At 43.7% G+C, this 20,778-nt stretch overlaps 3 protein-coding genes and 1 non-coding gene across 8 annotated transcripts in view; all 4 read left to right on the forward strand.

Moving 5' to 3' along the window:
- Positions 1 to 6,248, forward strand: part of ARID4B (AT-rich interaction domain 4B) — a 93,677-nt gene extending 87,429 nt beyond the window's left edge. For both annotated transcript variants that reach the window (XM_049831538.1, XM_049831539.1), the window contains 3 exons: positions 705 to 920; positions 3,296 to 3,442; positions 4,458 to 6,248. In XM_049831538.1, the coding sequence (XP_049687495.1) occupies positions 705 to 920; positions 3,296 to 3,442; positions 4,458 to 4,588 (494 nt within the window). In that variant the 3' untranslated portion in view covers positions 4,589 to 6,248. The remainder of the gene's footprint in view (positions 1 to 704; positions 921 to 3,295; positions 3,443 to 4,457) is intronic.
- Positions 6,249 to 9,867: 3,619 nt separating this feature from the next.
- Positions 9,868 to 16,898, forward strand: RBM34 (RNA binding motif protein 34). Its single transcript, XM_049831510.1, has 10 exons — positions 9,868 to 10,122; positions 10,310 to 10,452; positions 11,531 to 11,750; positions 12,330 to 12,389; positions 12,977 to 13,020; positions 13,514 to 13,597; positions 13,809 to 13,872; positions 13,989 to 14,031; positions 15,663 to 15,781; positions 16,530 to 16,898. The coding sequence occupies exons 1-10, from the start codon at positions 9,868 to 9,870 to the stop codon at positions 16,827 to 16,829; spliced, it is 1,332 nt and encodes a 443-aa protein (XP_049687467.1). The 3' UTR covers positions 16,830 to 16,898.
- A 632-nt stretch (positions 16,899 to 17,530) lies between these two features.
- TOMM20 (translocase of outer mitochondrial membrane 20) overlaps positions 17,531 to 20,778 on the forward strand; it is a 37,221-nt gene continuing 33,973 nt past the window's right edge. For all 4 annotated transcript variants that reach the window (XM_049831569.1, XM_049831568.1, XM_049831570.1 and 1 more), the window contains exon 1: positions 17,531 to 17,754. In XM_049831569.1, coding sequence (XP_049687526.1) covers positions 17,631 to 17,754 — 124 coding nt within the window. In that variant the 5' untranslated portion in view covers positions 17,531 to 17,630. The remainder of the gene's footprint in view (positions 17,755 to 20,778) is intronic.
- Positions 18,500 to 18,634, forward strand: LOC126051855 (small nucleolar RNA SNORA14). Its single transcript, XR_007509877.1, has one exon. It is a non-coding gene; the product is annotated as a small nucleolar RNA SNORA14 (small nucleolar RNA).

The raw sequence follows: 20,778 nt of genomic DNA on the forward strand, positions 1-20,778 counted from the left end.
AGTCTTGCTAACTGTTTTAGAAAAAGTATAACCCCATAAGCAGAAATACGTGGATAATTTTTACACCTACATTGACACATTGGACTGCCTCTTTGCCTTATTTTCTAATGTAGGCAGTTTGTTTATGGATATGGTTTTAAAGTAACAAGTATGATGCTGTCTTGAACCATTCAGAGAGTAGAGTGCACCTTCCCTATACAGACCTCGAACAATTGGATTGTATTCACGAATCTCCTTACAAGATGTGTGTCCCTACACCACCCCCTTACCTTCTTGCACACACTTTCAGCAATATACTTAGCAGTATTCAGGGTGGATTGTAGAGCCACAGTCTGGTACTTTTATCCACCCTCTAGCTCTGTAGGATGTTGGTTCTCATAGGTCCACGTAATAGCTATGAATTTGCCTGCACAGCAACTAGCTGGATGGTGTTTCCAGTGCAAGGTTTCCCTTTCACAGCATGCCAGCATTAGAGAGGCCCCATTACATACCTGTTTTGTGGTCTTGTATTTAGGCACTAGTGACGCAAAGAGCTGTGTGCCAAGCTTCTATACCAGGATGGATTATAGCATTTTAGACTGAAAGTATTTTGGTCAAACAAACTCCTGTTACATGAAAGTCATCATGGGGTAGCTTCTGATAACCTTTGGTTTGGGCAGGAAGGTTGTTTTGTTTTGCAACAATATATCTTCTTGTTTCTTCAGCAAACAGCAGTGACAGTGAGGAACTATCTGCTGGTGAGAGTGTGTCCAAGTCTCAGTCAGCCAAATCGGTTTCTACTGGCATGAAATCTCACCAAACCAAATCACCCGCAAGAACACAGTCTCCAGGAAAATGCGGGAAAAATGGAGAGAAAGAGTCTGATCTCAAAGAACAGAATAATCGTTTACCCAAAGTTTACAAATGGAGTTTTCAAATGTGTAAGTATTTTCTTCAAAACATGCCTAGTGTGGTCTTGCAGTATAGTATAAGAAGGCTTTTTGAATTTTGTGTGTTTTGGTTTTTTTCCCTAAAATTATTCCATCTTCAGTTTGCTTAATTTTGTGATAAATCCTGATTTAAAAAATAAATCGTTTTTTTTGTTGGTGGTGGTGATTTTGGGGTGGGTTTTTTTGCAATTGCAGTGCAGGAAACTGTCTATATCGCACTCTTCTAATACTGTTTTTAGATTCAACTCCTGCGCTGACTTGTTCTTACCGTCCTATGCAGACCTGTCATTCTGGCGTGAATGTTACCCACTATATGTGCTTCTTGTGTTGACATTTTCTTGCTGTTTTACTCCTCATTCATTCTCTAGTTATTGTTCAGACACATGTTTGATTTGTAGCTTTTTCCCCTTCCATTTTGCCTTAGTGAACCAGGACATGTTTACTGTTTCTAGTAATAAGAACTTCCAGTGTGTTTGTGTCAGTCAGCTACAGGTACACGTATAGCTAGGGGTGAGCAGTATTGAAAGGCTCATGCATTTGCCTATCTGAAAAACAGTTCAGTAGCTTATTAATGCCTTGATATTAATGTGACTTCTTAATTGCCTCTGCATTTGTGCTGTTGCAGCATTATTTGCAGTGGGGAGAAAAGAGAAGTAAGATAAAATATTGGGTGATTGAAGCCTTCTTCCTCAATACAACAATAAGTAAACAATTGAAAATAATTATTTAAAAACAAAAGCTTGTTATTTTTAGCCCTTTCTCTTACAGTGTCTGGGTATTTAATTGTATAGTCAGCAACAAATTGTTGTCCCTAGTATTGACCATGGGTGTATAGCATTGCATGAGTTGCTTTCTCTTTGCTTTTAAAGGTCAAATTGAAACTGTGTAGTGTGACTGATTTAAATTACTTCTTAAAGTAATCCATAGTATCTCATTCAGTATTCACGGATTACCTTAGTGTATGTCAAGTTTCTGAAGTTCTCAGAGCATTATGCTCTGTGTTTTTCTGCACTCTGTCCCAGGCTGTGTGAAGGCTGGTGTTCCTCACATAAAGTGAGAACAGGAAAGAGCTGGCACAGCACGCTGTGCAGACACGTACGCCGAATTTTATTTTATTTTTATTTTTTTTTTAATTTTTATTTTATTTTATTTTATTTTTATTTTATTTTGCCAGCAGTGTTCATTTCATGCCCGGGGAATTTTCCACTTAGCCAGCTGTTTCTGCAGTGAGAGAATCTGACCCTGCATTTTTTTTTCTCCAGCCCTGAATCTCGGTGTTACTCTACTTTAAAAGTATTTTTCTCCTAGTACTTCCTTACAGTCAAGTTACATTCTGCTGCTCTTCAGGACTGTGTAATGTAATAGGTGTTTGTCATTTACTGGCCTACTGAGATTCACCAGCCTACTGAGATTCATGGGGCAGATTTCCTGTGCAACACATTTAAAGAGCTTTTGCTCCTTTCTTTCTTTCTACCTTGGCTGTATTGCATGTGCTAAATTTGCTTGGCAGGAGTTGGACTTTGGAGTGCTATTTAACATGTTTCCTGCTGTTGGAGAGGTCTAAGACACTTGCAAGGTTTCTGAGCTTTACTCATTTTCCCACAGCCTAATATAGTTGTGGCTTTTGGTCCTTGGTGCTACCTTCATTATAGGCCAAGGTGCATTCTGCGCCCCACGGTAGTTTAAATGATTCTTAAATGTCTTTGAATGGAGTGTCTCCAGTGTGACTTGCCTGTGGCTGAAAGGGACTGAAGAGAGATTGTTCCTCCTGCCTGTGCCCCCTCAGAGCTGTGTGCCATGCTGTGGAGAGCTCCCAGCTGGAAACAGCCAGAGGAGCAGCTCCTGTGCCGGCTATGTCCATTGACATCCCTGTGTGGGATGCCAGCGAGGAGGTCCTGTATAGTTATACCTTATGGCCCATGTGCTGTGAACTTGACTAGAACCACCCCACAACTATTCAGATTTGTAACCTGCTTCTTTGGTAACAACAAAGACAAGTTGGGCAAGACTGACCTTCTTAGTGTATTAGGCCAAACTGAGCTCTAGCAAGGACTCAAAACTAGTTTTGACTCCTACGTTTTTACCATTTGTCTTCCTCTCTCCCCCCCCTTCCTTCCTATGCGGAGGGGAATGCATGGACTTTCTTCCTCTCCCACTTCCTTAAAAAAAAAGTGTATCTATTTATTTTAAAAAATGGGCAAAGTTTGTGATAGCAACAGCAGCTGCTGTTTATTGCGTTTCTTGGCTTTGTTGTCTGCTACCTCCAAGCACATCACTAAGATTTCAGTACTTCCCACTTCACTGAAATTCAGACAGTTTTGGACATGCTGCAATACAATAACTAACAGAGATTGTTTAACTTGCAGCTGACTTGGAAAATTTGACTAGTGCTGAGCGCATAACAGTTCTCCAAGAAAAATTGCAGGAAATCAGGAAGCATTACCTGTCCTTGAAATCTGAGGTGGCTTCCATTGACCGAAGAAGAAAGCGCTTAAAGAAAAAAGAGCGGGAAAGTAAGTGCTGGGAACTAAATTCTGCTTTGAGGGGGCTAAACTGCATGTCATGTTATTAAGGGGTTAAAAGGAACTGGATGATTTTTAGGCAGTTGTGTGCTATTAGGAGTGTGGTTTTGTTCGCTTTTTTAAAAACACTGTATACAGTTATTTTACGACCTCTAGAAGGTACAGTTCAGGTGTCCAGTGACTATGTAAGGGGAAAAACATTAAAAAGGCATGCAATCTGTTTAATTCTGTTTAGGCAGATGTACTTTATACAGGAGAAAATGTACAGAAAAATAAACTAAGCAGTGAACAAAGTATCTAAGGTTATTAATAACTTGGAACTTTTCTTCAAGTTACACAATAATCCGCTTGTGTGTCTAGTTAGTACTTTCTCCTTAGAATAAGTTATTTATTTTATGAGTTTAAGGGAGACCATCGGTTAAATCTCTTATTTCTCTGAAACTGCTTTACCTGATGCTCTAGGGAATGTTCTAGTGTGCCTGCTTCTAACAGCATTAAAAGGATTATTTTCTCCATCTTGTTTATGTGCACATTTAAGAGTGCACTGAGTATAAGAAGAAAGACTGAAATGCCAGGTGTAGCAAGTTTTTGTGGCTGCAACCATCACACGGCGACTGCAGTTGCTTCTTGCCTGCCGGAGCAGGGTGTATGTGTCAATTCAGTGCTGGGACAAGGCCCTACCTGTGCTAACTCCCACAGGAAAGAAAGAGAACAGTTGACTGTGCTTGCGGGTCAGGAATGAACTCTGCCGTCCTCCGGCTGGGCCCTTGATCTGGGTGGCCAATGAACCAGGGCTGCAAGGGGCAATGCCATGCTGTTCTGCACAGGGCCGAAGCTGTCTCTCAGTATTTCCTACAAAAACTAGGGAATGGAGGCTTTTTTCTTTTTAATTACTGGGCATTGGTTGCTGGAGTCAGTATATACCAATGCTTGTTGTTGAATGGGAAATTTTTTTATTGCTTAATTTATAAATTTTTGTAACCTGTGTTCTCCTCTTCCTGTGCAGGTGCTGCTACTACATCATCTTCCTCCTCATCACCTTCCTCTAGTTCCATTACAGCTGCAGTTATGTTAACTTTAGCAGAACCATCTATGTCAAGTTCATCACAGAATGGAATGTCAGTTGAGTGCAGGTGACAGCAGGACTTGCCAAAGCACTTTGCACTTAATGGCTGCTGAGGGCCACTCTTTTTTGTTTTTGTTTTTGTGTTGTTTTTTTTTTTTTATACTGCACAGTGGCACAAAATTCAGACAAGCACTATTTTGTATTTAAAGTTGTTTCTTGACAAGCTAACTTTGCACTTAAGTGCACTTTTATGAAGAAAAAGTACAACAAACTGCTTTTCCTCAAGCAATAATTGTTTCCAACTTGTCTGGGAATTGTAAGTCTAGTGACTCGAAGGCCTTCCACTGTGGCAAATGGAGGCTGTTCACTGCCTGTAGAGACAGTACAATAAGCATATAGTTGTTGGGTTGATCTAAATAAATGTGGTAAGGCTTACTGTATTCCCTGGTATTTTGTTAAAGCTGGAACATTTGATATTTTTCCATTTATTTATGACAAATACTGAACCTATTTTCATTTGTACAAGCTAATTGTTTTTTAACTGCTAAGTCACCTTATAGTGGCTTTAATTGTATACGTCAAGCACATGTATTCAATTCAAAACCTGCAGTTAGTAAGATGTTTTGACATCAGTCCTGATAACCAAATATGAGGATTCCTTTAAAAAAAAACCACAAAAAAAAGACTGACTAATGTTTACAGGTTTGAATTAGGCTTAAATAGGTTACTCTGGGTTTTAAGAACCCATTAATTGGAATGAAACTACTGTACTTTGCCATTTTTCTATAAAACAGTATTTTTTTTTTAATTTTGATAAAATACATTATGAAAAAGAAAGAAAATGGCTAACAAACTGTATTAAATCTTAATGTATAAAGATTGTATTTAGCCAGTTTAAAGTGTATATTTATTCATAATGGATTATAACAGTTATATTTTTGTGTTTTCTTGTAAATGTTTCTTTTCCCTTAAAGCAACAAATATTTCATTTGTAATGCTTATTTTATTACGAGCTTCAAGGAGAGGACTTCAAGACGGAGTAAGGTGTGAGGTTATAATTTGTGGTCACTGATATGAACACTGCCACAAAAGGGTAGTTGTTTTTAAAATAAATAGCAAGCTGAGTGGTAGACATTTAATTTTTTAAATGCCTTGTACAAATTCCAAAACCAACTTCAAACTGTTTTCACTTGTATTGATTTTATGTTGTATGGATCCCAAGCTCTCTCCTGTTAATTATATACCTTTGTAAGACATTTGTATATTGCGGAAGTGTTCATTCAAGCTATTTAATACCTGGCACTGTTAATACACAGTACTTTATTGTACAGGTTGTTTTACTGTTTTAATTGTAGTTCTGTGTACTTCTTTTGCCTGGGGAAATAGGGGCTGGCATGTTTTTCTTTGTTTTCTGGCAATACAACATGTAAGAATTCAGAGCATTTTGTTTGTAGATGCTAGAGTGTCAGAATCCTTTACATTTGACTTTTCTAAGAAAAGCATTTTCAGTCTTCGTAGTGTGTGCTTAAGGTTAACTGATTTTATTGAAAATGGTTTCAAAGTATTCAGAATTGTACAGGACTGTAAAAATTTGTTGACAAACATTGAAGGAAAAGCTTATAGAAAAAAGCTATAAAATATATATTAGGTTCTGCAGAAAATGGAGAATTATGTAATATATTGTACAAATGTAAGCAAAGGCCTCTGAAATAAAATGCCATAGTTTGTGAATCCCTGATTTTGTTTCTAACAGTTTAATTAAGCAACTATAGTGTGTTCATTAAAATGTCATCAAGCTGCAGAATCAGTTTAGCAAATGGTCTTTGATATGGTGTAATAGGCATATAAAAGATAAACTAGACCAGGTACATTGGCCTAATTTTCCTCTTGGTGATTAATTGAAATTCATCCTCTTTTTCAGTGGAATGGGAAAGCGTGGCCCATTGACATCGTTAAGGCAGCGCCGCTTGAAAAAAAGATGAATTTTGATTCACGTTAGTTCAGATAGTTTGAAAACGTAAAAGCAAGCTCCCGAAGATATTTGCTGACTTCTAATACCGACTGCCTCAAGTTCAGATTCCGTGGAAGTGAAGCTGGAATAAAACTTTTAGTGTTATCTGCTTACCTCATGTCTGGCTGTAGTTCAGTTGACGAAAATACTGTTACACCTGCAAAATGATAGATTACTGATGAGACTGATAAATAACTAACGACAATAAGCTTTGGAAACATTGACTGTGTTAATAATTACCAGTGATCTGAGACTGACGGGAGGAATTTTAATAATTTCAGTGGGGCTACTCAGAGGCTATTTACCTATGTTTAAGTTTAGCAGAATCAGAGTTGTAATGTTCAGTTCTGCCTTTCAGTCTCAGAAGGCGTAACTGGTATTGATTTAACTGGCAGCTATATCTGAGCAAGCAAGAGCAAACTCAGCTGTCCACTCGCTACTAGTTCTTGATCAGCTCTCAGTTTTAGAGCCAGCATTTTTGCTTTGATGTGACAGTTGTTCACTCTCATGTTCTGCAAGAGGATTTGTTTGTGTACTTGTTTAAAACAGGGATCTCTAGTCACTTCCCCACTCCCAAATTGAGTTTTTGCATAAATAGGATTTTTGCTGTTCTTTAATACAGGGATTATTTAATTTTTGTTGTACTTCTCATGCAGTTTAATGACTAGGCAAGAATCTGTTCTGGATGTTTTGTGTTGCACCTCTTCTGTGAAGTGTGTCTGCACATGGTGCTCTCCAGCTTCGTGCTACTTGTGTCCCAGTGGTTACAGAGGAAGGTGCCTTTGGCAAACCGTTAGCCAGGCAATTTGGTCCCATGTTCCAGCAAGTCAAATCTGAGCTGCTTTTCAGGTTACATACTGTAACGCAGCTTTACATGTGGGCATGCTCCCTGCTTGGCATGCATGCTGTGCTTGCAGCTGAGAAGGTTTCCCACTTGCAGGGATTGCTGGGCTGTGCCCACGCTCTTGAGTCCCTGCTCGGACCATGACCTGAAAGGCAAAGTGAGACAAACTACCCCTCCTTCATCCTTTACACCTTGGCTAAGTGACAGCGTAAGTTTTGCATGTCTCATGTTTGATCGTGTTGGGAATAGCTGAGAGCGTAGACTATCCACGTGTGCTGAGAGAAAGCATGCCTTGCTTAAAGGCTGTCTGCATTGCTCCCGACTCCCTTTGTTTACAGTCTCCACCAATGCTTGTACATACTTGTTACTGTGTAGTTTCCATCATGTGGTGAAATTTTCCTGTCGCTGCAGGGCTCAAACTCACTCTCTGGCAGGGTTCCTGGAGGCTGCATGCCTTTTGTCGAGCTTCAGCAATTACGAATCTCTGCAGTCAGCCAGCTTGGAATGCTTGACTGATGTAATTTTGCTGTATTTTGATGGTGCAGCCTGTTCTGCCCCACCTGTGTCACCTACAAAACTGCTCTATTGTGTAAAGGTAGATTGGAAGAGCCCATACAAGTAGTGCAAGCAGCCGCCTGCCAGTTTTTAAGAATTTGTGTGTTCTCTTGGGCTGACCCCATCAATGAGGGTCCCTGCCTTTCCCAGCATCCAGAAGGCCAGACATGAGATGCCTGGTGCACATGTCAAGACTTAATGCTTTACTTTTATTCCATAGCCGGGTTACTTGTTTTGCCATCAGTTGGACATTGGTGCCAACAAAACTGCTGATGCTGGCAGCTCAGAAAATGTGTAAAATGATACAACAGAAGAGCTGTTCATATCTGCTTCAGCCTTTAAGTGCCTCGTAATTTTCTATGCCTTTCCAATTATCACATCATCTGGCATTTAAAATTACATTCAGGAGAGGCAGGTCTAAATGGAGATCCCAGTTAGGTGCCTAATTTCAGAGAGTTAGTTAACAGATCAAACTTCCTTATGCATCACCTGCACTATGTCCCGGGATGGAAAACAATCTGTTTGAGAATTAACCTAACAAAAAAGGGTCTTTTCCAGTTGGATCAGTTATCCAGTCCTATCCGTGTAGCTGCAGCAGGAGGCTGATCCGGAGCACTTGCCTCTCTACTGTCTACAGAGCAGAGGTGTGGGGGAGGAGGTATGACTGGTTCCTCCTTTTCCTGTCCCCCAGGCTACGGTCCTCGAGTCCGCCCCCCCCCCCCCCCCCCCCAAGTACTGGGTTTCAGGGATTTTTTTCATCAGGAAAATCCTTACATGCTTTAAAAACTGGCTGTGGAGCCCAGGGATGGATGAAGCAATCCAGAAGGAAACTGAGCACCCAGGTGATGCTTTGGGATGATCTCTCCGGTGGTGTAACAACTTCTTAAGACTGTAATAACCCCATTTTGCCTGTAGCGCATACCAAGTCTATCTCGGACCAACAAGTTGCAGAAACCGTTGTGTTTTGTTTGCTTTTCGCACCCCTCCCCCCTTTCCCTTTTCTAATCCTTTCCCAGGTTTGTCTGGAGGCGAACTGCTCTAAAAGGGGCTGCGCGAGCACCAGAAGGATGCTTTCTGCCTAGAAACGTAAGTGTGAAGTCGCCCACCCCGGCGACTGTGCAGCGTGAGGGAACGGTTCGAGCAGGCCCTTTGCCGCACGCTGTGCGAGGCAGCCGCTGCAGGCCAGACTTCTTGACCGTTTCCATTTCATCTGCGCTCGAGGACGGTGAGAACATCTTGCACAGACTTTAACGGGGGGTTGTGTGGCCGTTCTTTCTGTTCTTTTGTTTTTGTTTTGTTTTGTTTTTTTCTAAACTTCATCCTGGCTGCGGGCTGGACAGCACTCCTGAAGCCAGACAAAAGAGAAAGGGTCCTCTAAGAAGCGCTTCCGCAGCAGCCTGGGCCCAAGCAAGTTACGCTTTCTGCAGGCAACGGCGGCGGTGGCTCTTAACCTCTTGCGGCGCTCCCGACCACCGAGGCCATTTTAAGTAGAAACGGCATAAGGGAGGCCGGCGCCGCGGAATTCCCGTCTCCCTCCTCCGCTGGAACCGAGCACAGCAGCCTTGGAGCCGAGGGTCTCGGAAAATAAATGACGTACCACGCGTCAAAAAAAAAAAAAAAAAAACAAAAAAAAACCCAAAAAAAAGCCCAACAAACCAAACGAGCGTGCACCGACCCTCGCTGCGGTCTTGCGTTCCCGCCGCGCCCACACGGAGCCCGGCAGACGCTGGCGCCCCCGGGGAGCTGCCTCCCCCCGCGCCGCCCGCGTGCCGGCCGTCCGTCCCGTTCCCGTCCCCGTCCCCCCCCCCCCCCCAACGGAGCGCTAGGAGGGCGACCCCGGCGCCCCAACCCCGTCCCCCCTCCTCCCGGTCCCGCGCGCCGGAAGTGACGCGCCGCGCGTCCGTTTCCCGCCCCTTCCCTCCCCTCACCGGCGATCGGGGATGGGCGCCCGCCGGCGGGCCGCGGAGCCGCAGGACGCACCGGCGGCGGGAAGGGCGCGCGATGAAGCCCCTCCCCGTCCTCCCCGCCCGCGGGGGCGAGGCGGGGTCCGGCGGGGGGCGCAGGCGGAGGAGTACGTGGTGGGGCAGGTGGCGGACAGCCTCTGCGCGGGGGGGGCCGCCGCCGCCGCCGCCCCCGCGCCGCTCGCCCGCCTCTTCAGCGCCGCCGCCCCGCCGGTGCTGGTGGCCGTGACGGGGGTGAGTGGCGGGGGGGGGGGGGGGGGAGGTTGTGTGCTGTCGCCGGGGGTGATCCCCTCAGGGCTGGAAATGCCGGGGGCGGGGGGGGGGGGGGGCGGCGGGGTGGGCGCACCGGTGAGCGGGCAGGTCTGGGGTTCTGTTTTTCAAGTTAGTTTTTGTTTGGTTGGTTGTTTGTATTTGTTTTAAGGAAAATAAGAAAAGAAGGCGTACGGAAGAAGCGGAGGAAGTGTCGGAAGACCAGAACTCGTCTGTCACACAAGAACCCCCTATAAAAGTAAAGAAAGCCAGAAAAAAGGAGCTTTCAAAGGCAGAGAAAAAAATGGCAAACAGGTGAGTAGGTGACACCTTTTTATAGTAAGGTTCAAAAAACCAACACCTAGATTAAGCATAAGATCACGAGCTTAGTGAAACAACAAAGTTCTATTCTACTATTTGTCGTGAACCTCACGTTTAAGAAGATTATTTTTAAGAAGATTGTGAAAATTCCCCGCGGTTTGCTCCGGAAGGTAGTAAATACTGCCGACTTCTTGAAGTTCTTCGGTCCGTGAAGTGCAAACCCCCTGTTAGAGAGCTGGCAGGCCTGGAGGTTGTAGATCGAGGCAAAAAGTTCTCTCTGGCACGGGGTGATGCTTTCCAACCCTGGTTGGCTTTACACGGCAGACCTGCCGTGGCAGGAGCGGAGGCGGTTTCAGCAGCAGCAAGGTACCAGGCAGAGTTAGGTGTCAGTACCGCGCTTGCCCTCCGCCGTGACACCGAACTGCTCGGTTGCACTGTCCGTTCTCGCAAATACTCGGGGTTGAACCGAGGCGCCCGCGCTGTCAGCGCAGGCGGGAAGCTCGTCTCTGTACAGTGAAGTTTAAGTTTGCTTGAGCGTAGCCCGAGGCTAATGCCTTGTCCTCCCTCTGGCAGTGTGTGGTGAAACTTGTTTGCTGTTTTGGTGTCGGTGGCCTTCCAGAGGCTTCTTCAGATCTGCTTGTTGTGCGCCCTGTTATGGCAGGTTTGGATAGGTAGAGATTTGTTTGTGCACGGATGGATCCCAAAGGATTGTTTGTCGTGAGTGTCCTGGATACTGGGAAGAACTAAATCTCCCCTTAGTTCTAGCGTGCAAAGCGTGGGGGTTTTTTCTTTCCCTTCAATTTTAGAGGCTATCAAATTATTTAATTCTGAATTCTTTATTAGCACTACTAAATAGCAAATGCAATGTCCTGGGGACAGCAAGTCCGTGTTACAGAATGGTCAGATATGTTTGTTTAATGCATAATAAGCAAAATAACGTTTGAAACTTTATGTTGAACATAATAATTTAAAATGTAAGTTAGATATTTATCTTGGAGGCTTCAATTCTTTGACCGCAAAAACTCTGTTTTTTTCCCTGTCAACTATAATTTGCTTATCTTTTTCTGACAAGAGAGAGCGCTTTGGAGCAGGCGGATGAAGATGATGAGCAAAAACTGCTTCAAAACAAAGCAAAACAAAAAAAAAAGGCTTCTCATGCCATCACCAAAAGCGTTGTTAATTCAGATACAGGCACTACTGTGAAACAACAAAAGGAAAAAAAGGTGACTGATGAAATGGTGAACAGAAGAACAGTGTTTGTTGGAAACTTGCCTGTCAACTGTACTGTGCAGGTATGTGACTGGATTCTGTCAGCTAAAGGAATGAAATGAATTACAGCAGTCCTTAGTTTGAGGGGACGTTTATAGCTGAGAAGTCACACATATTTGTGACTAAAATGGCTTTTTGGGAAAGTAAGAGTTAATGCTCGTTACCGGAAACCTTTAGAGGCAATCTCTTTTGTTTTAGCCCAGTTAGGCTTTTTACAGCAGTGGATGCAGTTGCTCTTTCTTTAGTAGAATTGGTTAGTTTCTTTTTCAGTGAAAAATTACTTAATAAATGAGAACTACAGTCTGCTTCTGATTTCGAATGCAAATAATACTTCAGATTGTTGCATAAAATATGTTAGATTTATACTTTCTCCCATAGTAAGGGGTACAAATTCAGTTTTGGCAATCTGTAGAATAAGAAGCTGCCGCAAGAAACATAGAAACAGTTACAAATTGATTGCATATTTTTAGTAGCCCTTTAACGGACCTTGTGTAAGTAAAATGAAAATAGCGTAAAAACAATCTTACTAATGAATATTCAACAATAATTCTTACTATCAGGATGCAAAAATGTATTGAATATTTGTAATATTTTCTGTTTAGGCACTGAAGTCTCTTTTTAAAGAGTATGGACAAATAAAATCCATTCGATTCCGGTCTTTGGTACGTTATTTCCTCTAATGCTATATGACAAAATTTTTTTTTTGATCTTAAAGGGTAGTATTCGTAAAGCTTGTATCTTCATTAGTTTAGAAGTGGGTTTGGGTGTGTATTTTTTGCCATTAGAAGAAGCCTTGGAGATCTTGCCACAGAGGCACTGCAGATGCATCTTTCCTTTCATCATGTTTTATTCTTCCTGTAGAAGCAGTTGATAGTATGAGAGCTGTATTTTCTCTGGAAGAAGAATGCCTTTATTATTGCTCGTTTAGCTCAGGTATTACTTGCCTCCTCTTAAATCATAGTAGCAAAGACCTGTTGATTGTAAATCAGCATACTCTGTAAAATAGTTGAAGATAACAGTCTGGGAACTCAAGAAAGGTAACAGATGAAGTCAAAGCAAGCTATCTCATTCTGAGGTCTTCCTAGACCATCTCTAGGAATAGCCACTTCCATCATTTGCTCACTGTACTGGCTACATTGCTTTGGGTGGGAATGGTACCTGTTTAAATTCCTCTTTTTGTCTTCAAGAACAAATATTTGAGATAAATTGACACTAGGCCTGCTTAACTAAAGCTCTTTTTATCTTAAAGGTTCCAGCAGAAGATACCTTATCCAAAAAGTTAGCAGCAATAAAGTAGGTTCCTCTTGTGAATTTCATCTTTATTTTTCAAGGCAAAAATAATTTTTAAGTGTTGGTTGTTACACGTTTGGGTATATTCTTTTTTTTGTTTGTTTTGTGTTTCTTTGACTTTTGTAATTACCTTTGTGTATATCTAAGTTTTCTTGACAAACATAACTTAGAATTATGTGCCTAGTGTACTAGTACCAGTACTAGTTATCTTGGGTTGCATTTATTCTATTTTAGGAAGGAGGAAGATGCTAATGGTCTTTAACTTCTTTGGATATATTTATGAGCTGAAGAAGCTTGATCAGGGTGCAAATACAGGCTGTGTAAGAAGTACAGTGAGACTCCCTTGGATGTAAGGGGCTGGCTTGACCTTTAAGAGAAAGGAAGTTGTTACTGTGCACAAAACCAGAGGAGGCATAAATGTGTCTTAACAAGAAGTGCTTGTGCACTGCACACCATCAGAATTATTTAAACAATATGTGTCTTTTTCACGTTCCAGGCATAAGGTGCACCCTAATGCGAAGTTCGTTAATGCTTATGTTGTATTTAAGGAAGAATGTGATGCCATTAAGGCTCTAAATGAGTAAGTCTCAGTTTTGTTCCTCATTCCATGTTGTAGGGGTAGATTTACAGATAAATTTAAACTACCTCCTCTCTTTTGCTTGAATCAGAAGGAAATGTTTTTTCAAACTTAAAGTAAATTTGCTTTTGGAATAGTGCTATGCAGTGACATTGTAAACTAACTAACGCTTACCCATTTCATTTTTAAAACTTTTTGCTTTTGGCTACAAAAGAAATGGAACAGAAATTGCTAGTGGATTTCACATCAGAGTTGACATTGCATCAAAAAACAATTCGGTAAGTAGGATGCGTGACTAGAAAACCTGTTTTCTGTTTTGTTTTTCTTTTTTTTGGGGGGGGGGGGAGGTCATGTAACAAATAACTTACTGTCTTGTACCTCTTGTTTGCTTTAGCATGACAATAAACGATCCGTTTTCTTGGGAAATCTCTCATATGGTAAGTCTGAAATGGATTGTTATGCATCATTACTTAACATTTATGGAATATGTTGACATTAGGGGGGTTTTATTTATTGATATTTAGGGTAGCATGCTTAGGTAGCTAAATAACTTGCTGAAATTAACTTTTTAAATAGCAGTTTTATTTTTTAACTGAAACACCTAAGGGGCCTGTAAATTTCTGGCAAGTTCTGCAGGTCGTTTTCTTTATTGTAGCTAGAACTGCAAGCACTTTTAGTTCTTGTTGTTGTTTGACGTTTTTTAAATAAATATGACTAAACTGCATAGGCTATAGCTTTCTGAACTGTTAAATGTGTACTGGTGCCTGTTTGTGAACAACTTCCAAGTGATAAACACAGTGATGGCTTCTCATTTTGATGCTGTCTGTGAGCCACAGAGTGAGTGACTGTCTCCAAGCAGCTATTGGCAATCGGTTGTTACCTGTGTGGAGGTGCTTACTGTATAGTTGAGGTCAGTGCTTGATGAATATTCAGCAGCTTCTGAGTAGACTGGAGAGTAGATGAAGGGATCGCCATCCAGTGTCGTCCGTATTAATGGAGTTGGGATGCTTGGGACGAGCACCTTACTTGGGGGTGGTGTGGCTGCCTGAGTATACAGGCTGAAGGCATGCCCTGTGCCTACGGCCTGATGCAGAGCCAGTGTCATGTACTGCTGACGGTAACGCTGAAACAAACAGGCTCTAGACTTCAGCCTAAAACTTGGCCTGCCTGATAATCTGGATAGGTGACAAACCTGATTGTGGTGTCTGTTGTGTAGAGCTTGTGTCAGTACTGTGTGTTCCTTTGTGAATCCTGCAGAAAAAACAGTGTGGATGTTTGTGGTGCTCCGAAAAATGTCGTCAGCAGCTCAAACCTTTCTCAGCACATCTAAGTCCTATTGCTGTAATTAAACCTATACTATTAAATTCATCCCCTCCCCTTAGCAGAGATACAATTATATCAGTGTAAAGGGATTTACTGTATTATGAAGCGTACCTATACAGAAAAGAGAATAACCTGTATTTTTGTATTGGTACATCACACTTGTCTGTTCACAAAGGCCTGAGGCTGAGAAAGCCTCACAGATGTAGCCATTATCAAAATAATCTTACAGCAACTGTGGCTGGAAACTGTAAACCCGTTCTCCCCCATTCATCTAAAATTCACGGCTCAGTCAATGAGCGTTGGACCCCGAGAACTGCCTGGTCAAGCTCATTACCATCAGCATTAATTCTTAGAAAGAGATTCTGGCATAAGGAGGAGCTACAAAAATGTAGCATGAACCTTAATGTCCACTATGTTCAAAGCATAAATGAAATTATTTAAAAAATTTATTTTGGTCTTTGCCTTTGTTCTTCTTTGTGTTTTATGTTGTGCTCTTCAAAGTTAGTGAATCAGTAACTGTCAAAGTAAATAGCCCTTTATAAAGTCTGCATTGTTAACTGGCTGGAATTTTTCTGAACCACTGATATTTGTGTACCTATACATATTTATGTATTAATGTATATTTTAAAATATATAAGTTTGTGTACTTGAACTGGTAAATATAAAATACTTGGATTTGGGCCAGTCTTGTAAAGCTGTGTATCATGACTGGAAGAGGCATCTGTTTCTTTGTGCTTGCCTGCAGACATCAGTGACGATGCTGTGCGAGAACACTTTTCTGTCTGCGGAGGTGTAGTAGCAGTGCGAATTGTGAGAGACAGAAAGACCGGCTTGGGTAAAGGCTTCGGCTACATTCTCTTTGAGGTACGTATGAATGGCGTGCTTCAGGACACTGGGAATTCTTCAAAATCTGGATCGGGATTTGCCTTTATAGCCTTTTAAATTTTTTAATTTTTATTTTTAGTCACTGTTGGGGATTTGCATATGACATTAAATGGTAGCATTGTTGTGTGTGCTAAAAGCAGCTTGGAAGACCAGTTCTGTGGAAGCAGATACAAAGCAAGCTATTTTAGGTTGTGTACAAAGAAAAGTTGTAAAATGTTGGGGTGAAAGAAATGAACTTTAAGGGAAAGGCTTATAGGAGGGACAGATGAGTTCGCTTGGAATAACTACAATGTTCTCCCATTTCTTATGTGTCAAAATATGAGTGGAATTCTTCCCTGCAGCCAGTTTGCTTCCTGCTGCTCTCTGTTTGGGTTTCAGTACAGCTTGCTTTCTCATGCCAGTCTCCCAGCCTTGTCTTCCTTAGTTTACTTCCTGCAGCCCAATTCCTTTTTGTCCCCGGTTTCTCCTTCACCTCTCTGCCTCTGTCTTTCACGTCTCACATAAGCTGTTTTGTAGCCCGTTTTCAAGTATCTGTGCCTCGGTGCATGGGCTACATGGGTGTGCTGGTGTTTCTGAGCAGAGCAGTTGTGTCACTTGATAAATAGAGCAGTTTGCATGCTCTTCTTTGTAAAATCTTGCTTACAACAATTAAAGAAAAGCAACTGTTTATTTGAAAGCAATCGATTGGAAGTGACGCTGCTTTTAAATGGAATGCCTGTTCTTGCAGAATACGGATGCTGTACATCTTGCTCTGAAACTCAACGAGACTGTTCTGATGGGAAGAAAGATACGAGTGAAGCGCTGTGGAGATAAGTGGAAAGCACCACAGAAAAGTGCAGATCAGTCTCGTGCTCCTAAGGACAGAGTCGATACCACATTAAAAAACAAGAGGTGCTCTAATGATTCATTTGTTGGTGAAAAAGCAGTCCCGTTAAAGAAGAGCACTAAACCGAAAAGACTAAGAACTCTTCCTAGGAATAAAGCAAGGAAGAACAAACAGTTTTCTGATAAAAAACCAAATGTATAAAAGCGTTCAGTATTGTTATAAAGATTTATGTATACAAGAGCGTTCTGTTATAAATCCTGTTTGCTAATACAGCTGTAGTCGTTCTTAGTATTCGCTCTGGGGTTCCTGGCTTCTCCTGGAAGGCAGCGGGAGGAGGCTTGTGGCCGTAGCCCGGTCGTGGTGATGTCCCGTTACTGCCGGGTCCCGGGGATCCATCTCCCGCCGAGGTCCTGCTGCTGCGGGGGTCACCCCAAGTCTTCCTTCTGGAGTCCTGTGGAATTACTCAAAACGACTACCGAAAAGGTGGCCGGTGCGCAGACCGAGTCTGTGACGAGACGCAAACTGTTACCTAGGTGCTTTTTAGGTTTGTTTTTGCCGTGTTTTGTTTTTTCTTCTTTTTTTAATTTGGTCTTTCGAGCCTGAGGGCTGAGGCCGGCCCGTCCCCACCTGGCAGCAGGCGGGTGTCTCCCGGCCGGCCGCGGAGCGGGTGGTTTGGCCCCCACCGCGCTCCTTGGGGGGGGTGCGTGTGTCGTGTCGTGTCGTAGCCCCCCGACGCCCCTTTTCGGGGCGCTCCCCCCCCCTCCCCACAGCACCCGAGGGCTGAGGTTAGGCATCGGTCCCGGCCGCGCATGCGCCGCGGCGGCGGGCGGCCTCCCCGCAGGCACTAGGCAGGGCGCCCTCTGCCGCCGCTGGCTGATGACGTCAGCGGAAGCCGAGCGGGGTCCTTTCTGGCCGCCCGCTCGCCCCAAGGTGCCTGCGGAGCTCGGCGCCGGCCGTGCGGGAGGGGGCGGCGGCGGGAGCTTCCCCTCGGCGCCGGGCACGATGATGGTGGGCAAGACCAGCGCCATCGCGGCGGGCCTTTGCGGGGCCCTTTTCATCGGTTACTGCATCTACTTCGACCGCAAGAGACGGAGCGACCCGAATTTCAAGAACCGGCTGCGGGAGCGTGAGTGTCCGGGCGGCCGCCGCCGCCGCCGGCTCCCGCGCGCGCCCCCGCCTTCCAACGGCCGCCGCCTCTCCTCCCCTCCCCCTCCCCGGGGCGGGGGCGGCACGTGGCGGCTCCGCAGCGCCCTCCTGCTCCGGGGCCGGCCGCCGCCGCCCCCGCTCTGTCACCGTCCCCGTGTCCCGTCCCGGTCCCCCGCCCCCAGCCCCGTCGGGGAGCGGCCTTCTGCCTCCGCTTCAGCCCGCCGTGCCGCCGGTACCGGGCGGGAAGGGCGGCAGAGGGGAGCGGGAGGCTGCGGCAGGGCCGGGGGCCGGCGGGCGGCCGTCGCCCAGGGGCGGTGGCGGGAGTCGGGCCCCGAGCCCCCCCCCCCCCCCCCCCCGGTTGTTGCCTCCCCCCCCTTCCCCCGGCGTCCCGTCACCTGAACCAGGGGCCGGGTCTCCTCGTCGCAGCCTGTTTTCTGCCATTTCTGTAGTTATTGGGTAACTTGTGGGTTCCGCGCCAGAAGCTGGGCTTGGAAACAGTTTGCCTCTTTTCTTTTCTTTTTTTTTTTCTTTTTTTTTTTTTTTTAAATTGAAATCTTCTTATCCCACACGCTCAGCCGTGCTGCTCTCACCACTGCATGTGCGTTGTGACGTTTATTTTTTTGCTCTTGGAAGACGACGGGGTAAAACGATGGGATGCTCTCTTACGCTGGAGTTGTTGCCGTGGTGAGGCAAGAGCCCCTGTCAGCCCTCGGGTTTTCCATCTGCTGCATTCTTAACCCTCCTGGCAGCTCTGTTATTAGCTTCCAGGATAAGCACGAATGCCAGAGAAAACTGTTGATTAATCCAAAATGTGGAGCTCTTCTCCTGTGGCTCTTCATTATTTCACATCTTCAACATTTATTTAAATAAGTTTTAGTAATGAGCAAAGGTTTTTAGGTGCAGCTGTAAGCGTCAGTACACAAATTCCTCCAAGGTACTCAAATGAATCATGAGAGATCAGCTGATACTTGTTGTGCTGGGTTGTTTCCATCGTGGGAATATGTGTAGTATGCCTTTGATAACTAATCCAAAGATAAGAAGTTACCATGAAGGTAAACTTTCCCGGCAAGTAAACGTAACGTGATCTAAACTTTCCCGGCAAGTAAACGTAACGTGATCAGCAGCTTCACGGATGGAAGAGTCAATTACTAGATGGGCTAAAAATGAATATTTACCTGATGACATTTAAAAGTGACTTAAACGCTTTGATTCTGTTGTAATGGATTGAATTTGTCGAGTGACCAGTGTTGATGCTTAACAGTATATTAATTCCACTTTCTGTAAGCTCTTCCACAGCAAATTACATCTTTTGAATACTTCATCTTCAGGGCTTTGCTCACGTATGTAGGATCTCAGGCGCATACTTCTTGTGTGTGTCTTCCAGGTACTTTTTGCCCTGCAGTGCAAGTCATTCATTGGGAATTTTTAGTATAGGAAACTGGTATGTGCTTGTCTTGCACAAGAAAACTTGATTTTTGGCAGTATAATCAGCCGTGTTCTTTTTATGATGTTAAACATGTAGTAGAGAAAATAGTGGATTACATAACATTTTTGCAGAAGCACTGAAAATTATTTTTGCATCCCATTGCTTTCATTATCTGAGTTTCTATCCAGTAATGTTCTGAATAAACCTTAGACTTGCTCTGATTAAGAATTAAGGCTTTCCTTAAAGTGGAAAAAATCCATTGTGGTTTGATAGGAGATGGCTGTTGCCATTTGGAGGACATCACCGTATGACTTGCAATCCTTGGACGTGACACGCTGGGCTGCTTTTAGTTGCAAGGCTTTAGATAATACTAAGGAATTTGTTTTCATTTTTATTTTTTAGTACTGTAACCGATTCTTTAGTATAGGTGCTTCTGTAGTGGTGCCAGTGATCTGATTATTACAGTGTTTCTACTGTTGGATAGTAAGGCTTGGGCTGTAAAATATTTGACCAAAAAAAGGTCCAATGCAGCAGCCAGTTGCAGATCTTTAGGTGAAGATATACTGTTTGTCAGGCAATAGTAGGGGTATTTGATGAAAAACTTGTAGAAACCACCTTCACAGCAGATCTTTTCCGCTGACGTTCTTAGGATAAGGTTGTTTTTCAGCCTCTATGTTGCAATGTCACCAAAATTTGGGAAGGACGGGAGATCCAACATGTCAGTGGATTGCCTGTCATACTTGGTCAAGCACATGCTGGCAAATGAAGAACCCAGTTGGGTTTTTTTGCTGTCCCTGTTACATTGTACATCTCTTTGGGCTGTGTTAGGACCAAAGTTTACCTTGCAAAGGCCCATCATAAAAATGAGGTGGCCAGATTTAGGTTTCAGGAAAAAAATAATTGTCATTTCCTGGGAGGCTCGAAGAACTGCTGGACTTTGGTATTCCGGATGCCCTAGTCTTATTTATTTAACAGGTTTTGTGGGGTTTTTTTTAGCTTTTTGTGTTGCTAGTTAAGGGGCATGTCCATATTTAATCTTGTGACCAAAAGGTAGCAAAGCTATAAATATCTGGAGCTGCTTAGCTTCCACAGCTATATTTTAAGATAAGATTTTAGATGTTATTCATGTTCTTGAATGTATAAACCAGAACTGTTGCGTATGCAAGTATAGACACTGATCTCTTCATTCAGAGACAGCCAGAATTTCTTGACCATGCTGAACTTTGCCTCAGAGCACCTTCTGCCTGGACAGCTGAGTGAGAGGAGAGCAGAAGGCAGACCTCACGGACGGGAGCTGAAGATGCAAATGGCTTTTTGGTCATTCTGCTCCTTTGTGGGGCTGGTTGTGAAGCTGCTGGGGCAACTTGGGGATTTTTGCAACCTGTGCCAGCGTGCCAGGTTATCCTTTGGTTCACATTTGAAACTTACTCCCCGCGTACAAGAGCTGTGCCTGAAGGACCTGCAAGTCACGTGCGGTTTGAGAGCTGCAGTCCAGCTTTGCTTTGGATGGATGCACATGCATTTCTGTGTTAATTAAGATTCTTTCTATGAAAGATTATTGCCCTTCCCCTTTTTTAT

The sequence above is a fragment of the Accipiter gentilis genome, chromosome 28, assembly GCF_929443795.1.
Source record: "Accipiter gentilis chromosome 28, bAccGen1.1, whole genome shotgun sequence".
NCBI lineage: Eukaryota > Metazoa > Chordata > Aves > Accipitriformes > Accipitridae > Astur > Astur gentilis.

Coding starts and splice junctions, on each gene's coding strand:
- RBM34 (XM_049831510.1), top strand. CDS start 9,868: ATGGGCGCCCGCCGGCGGGCCGCGGAGCCGCAGGACGCACCGGCGGCG. Junction 12,390..12,976: donor CCATTCGATTCCGGTCTTTG/GTACGTTATTTC, acceptor TTTATCTTAAAG/GTTCCAGCAGAAGATACCTT. Junction 13,598..13,808: donor GCCATTAAGGCTCTAAATGA/GTAAGTCTCAGT, acceptor TGGCTACAAAAG/AAATGGAACAGAAATTGCTA.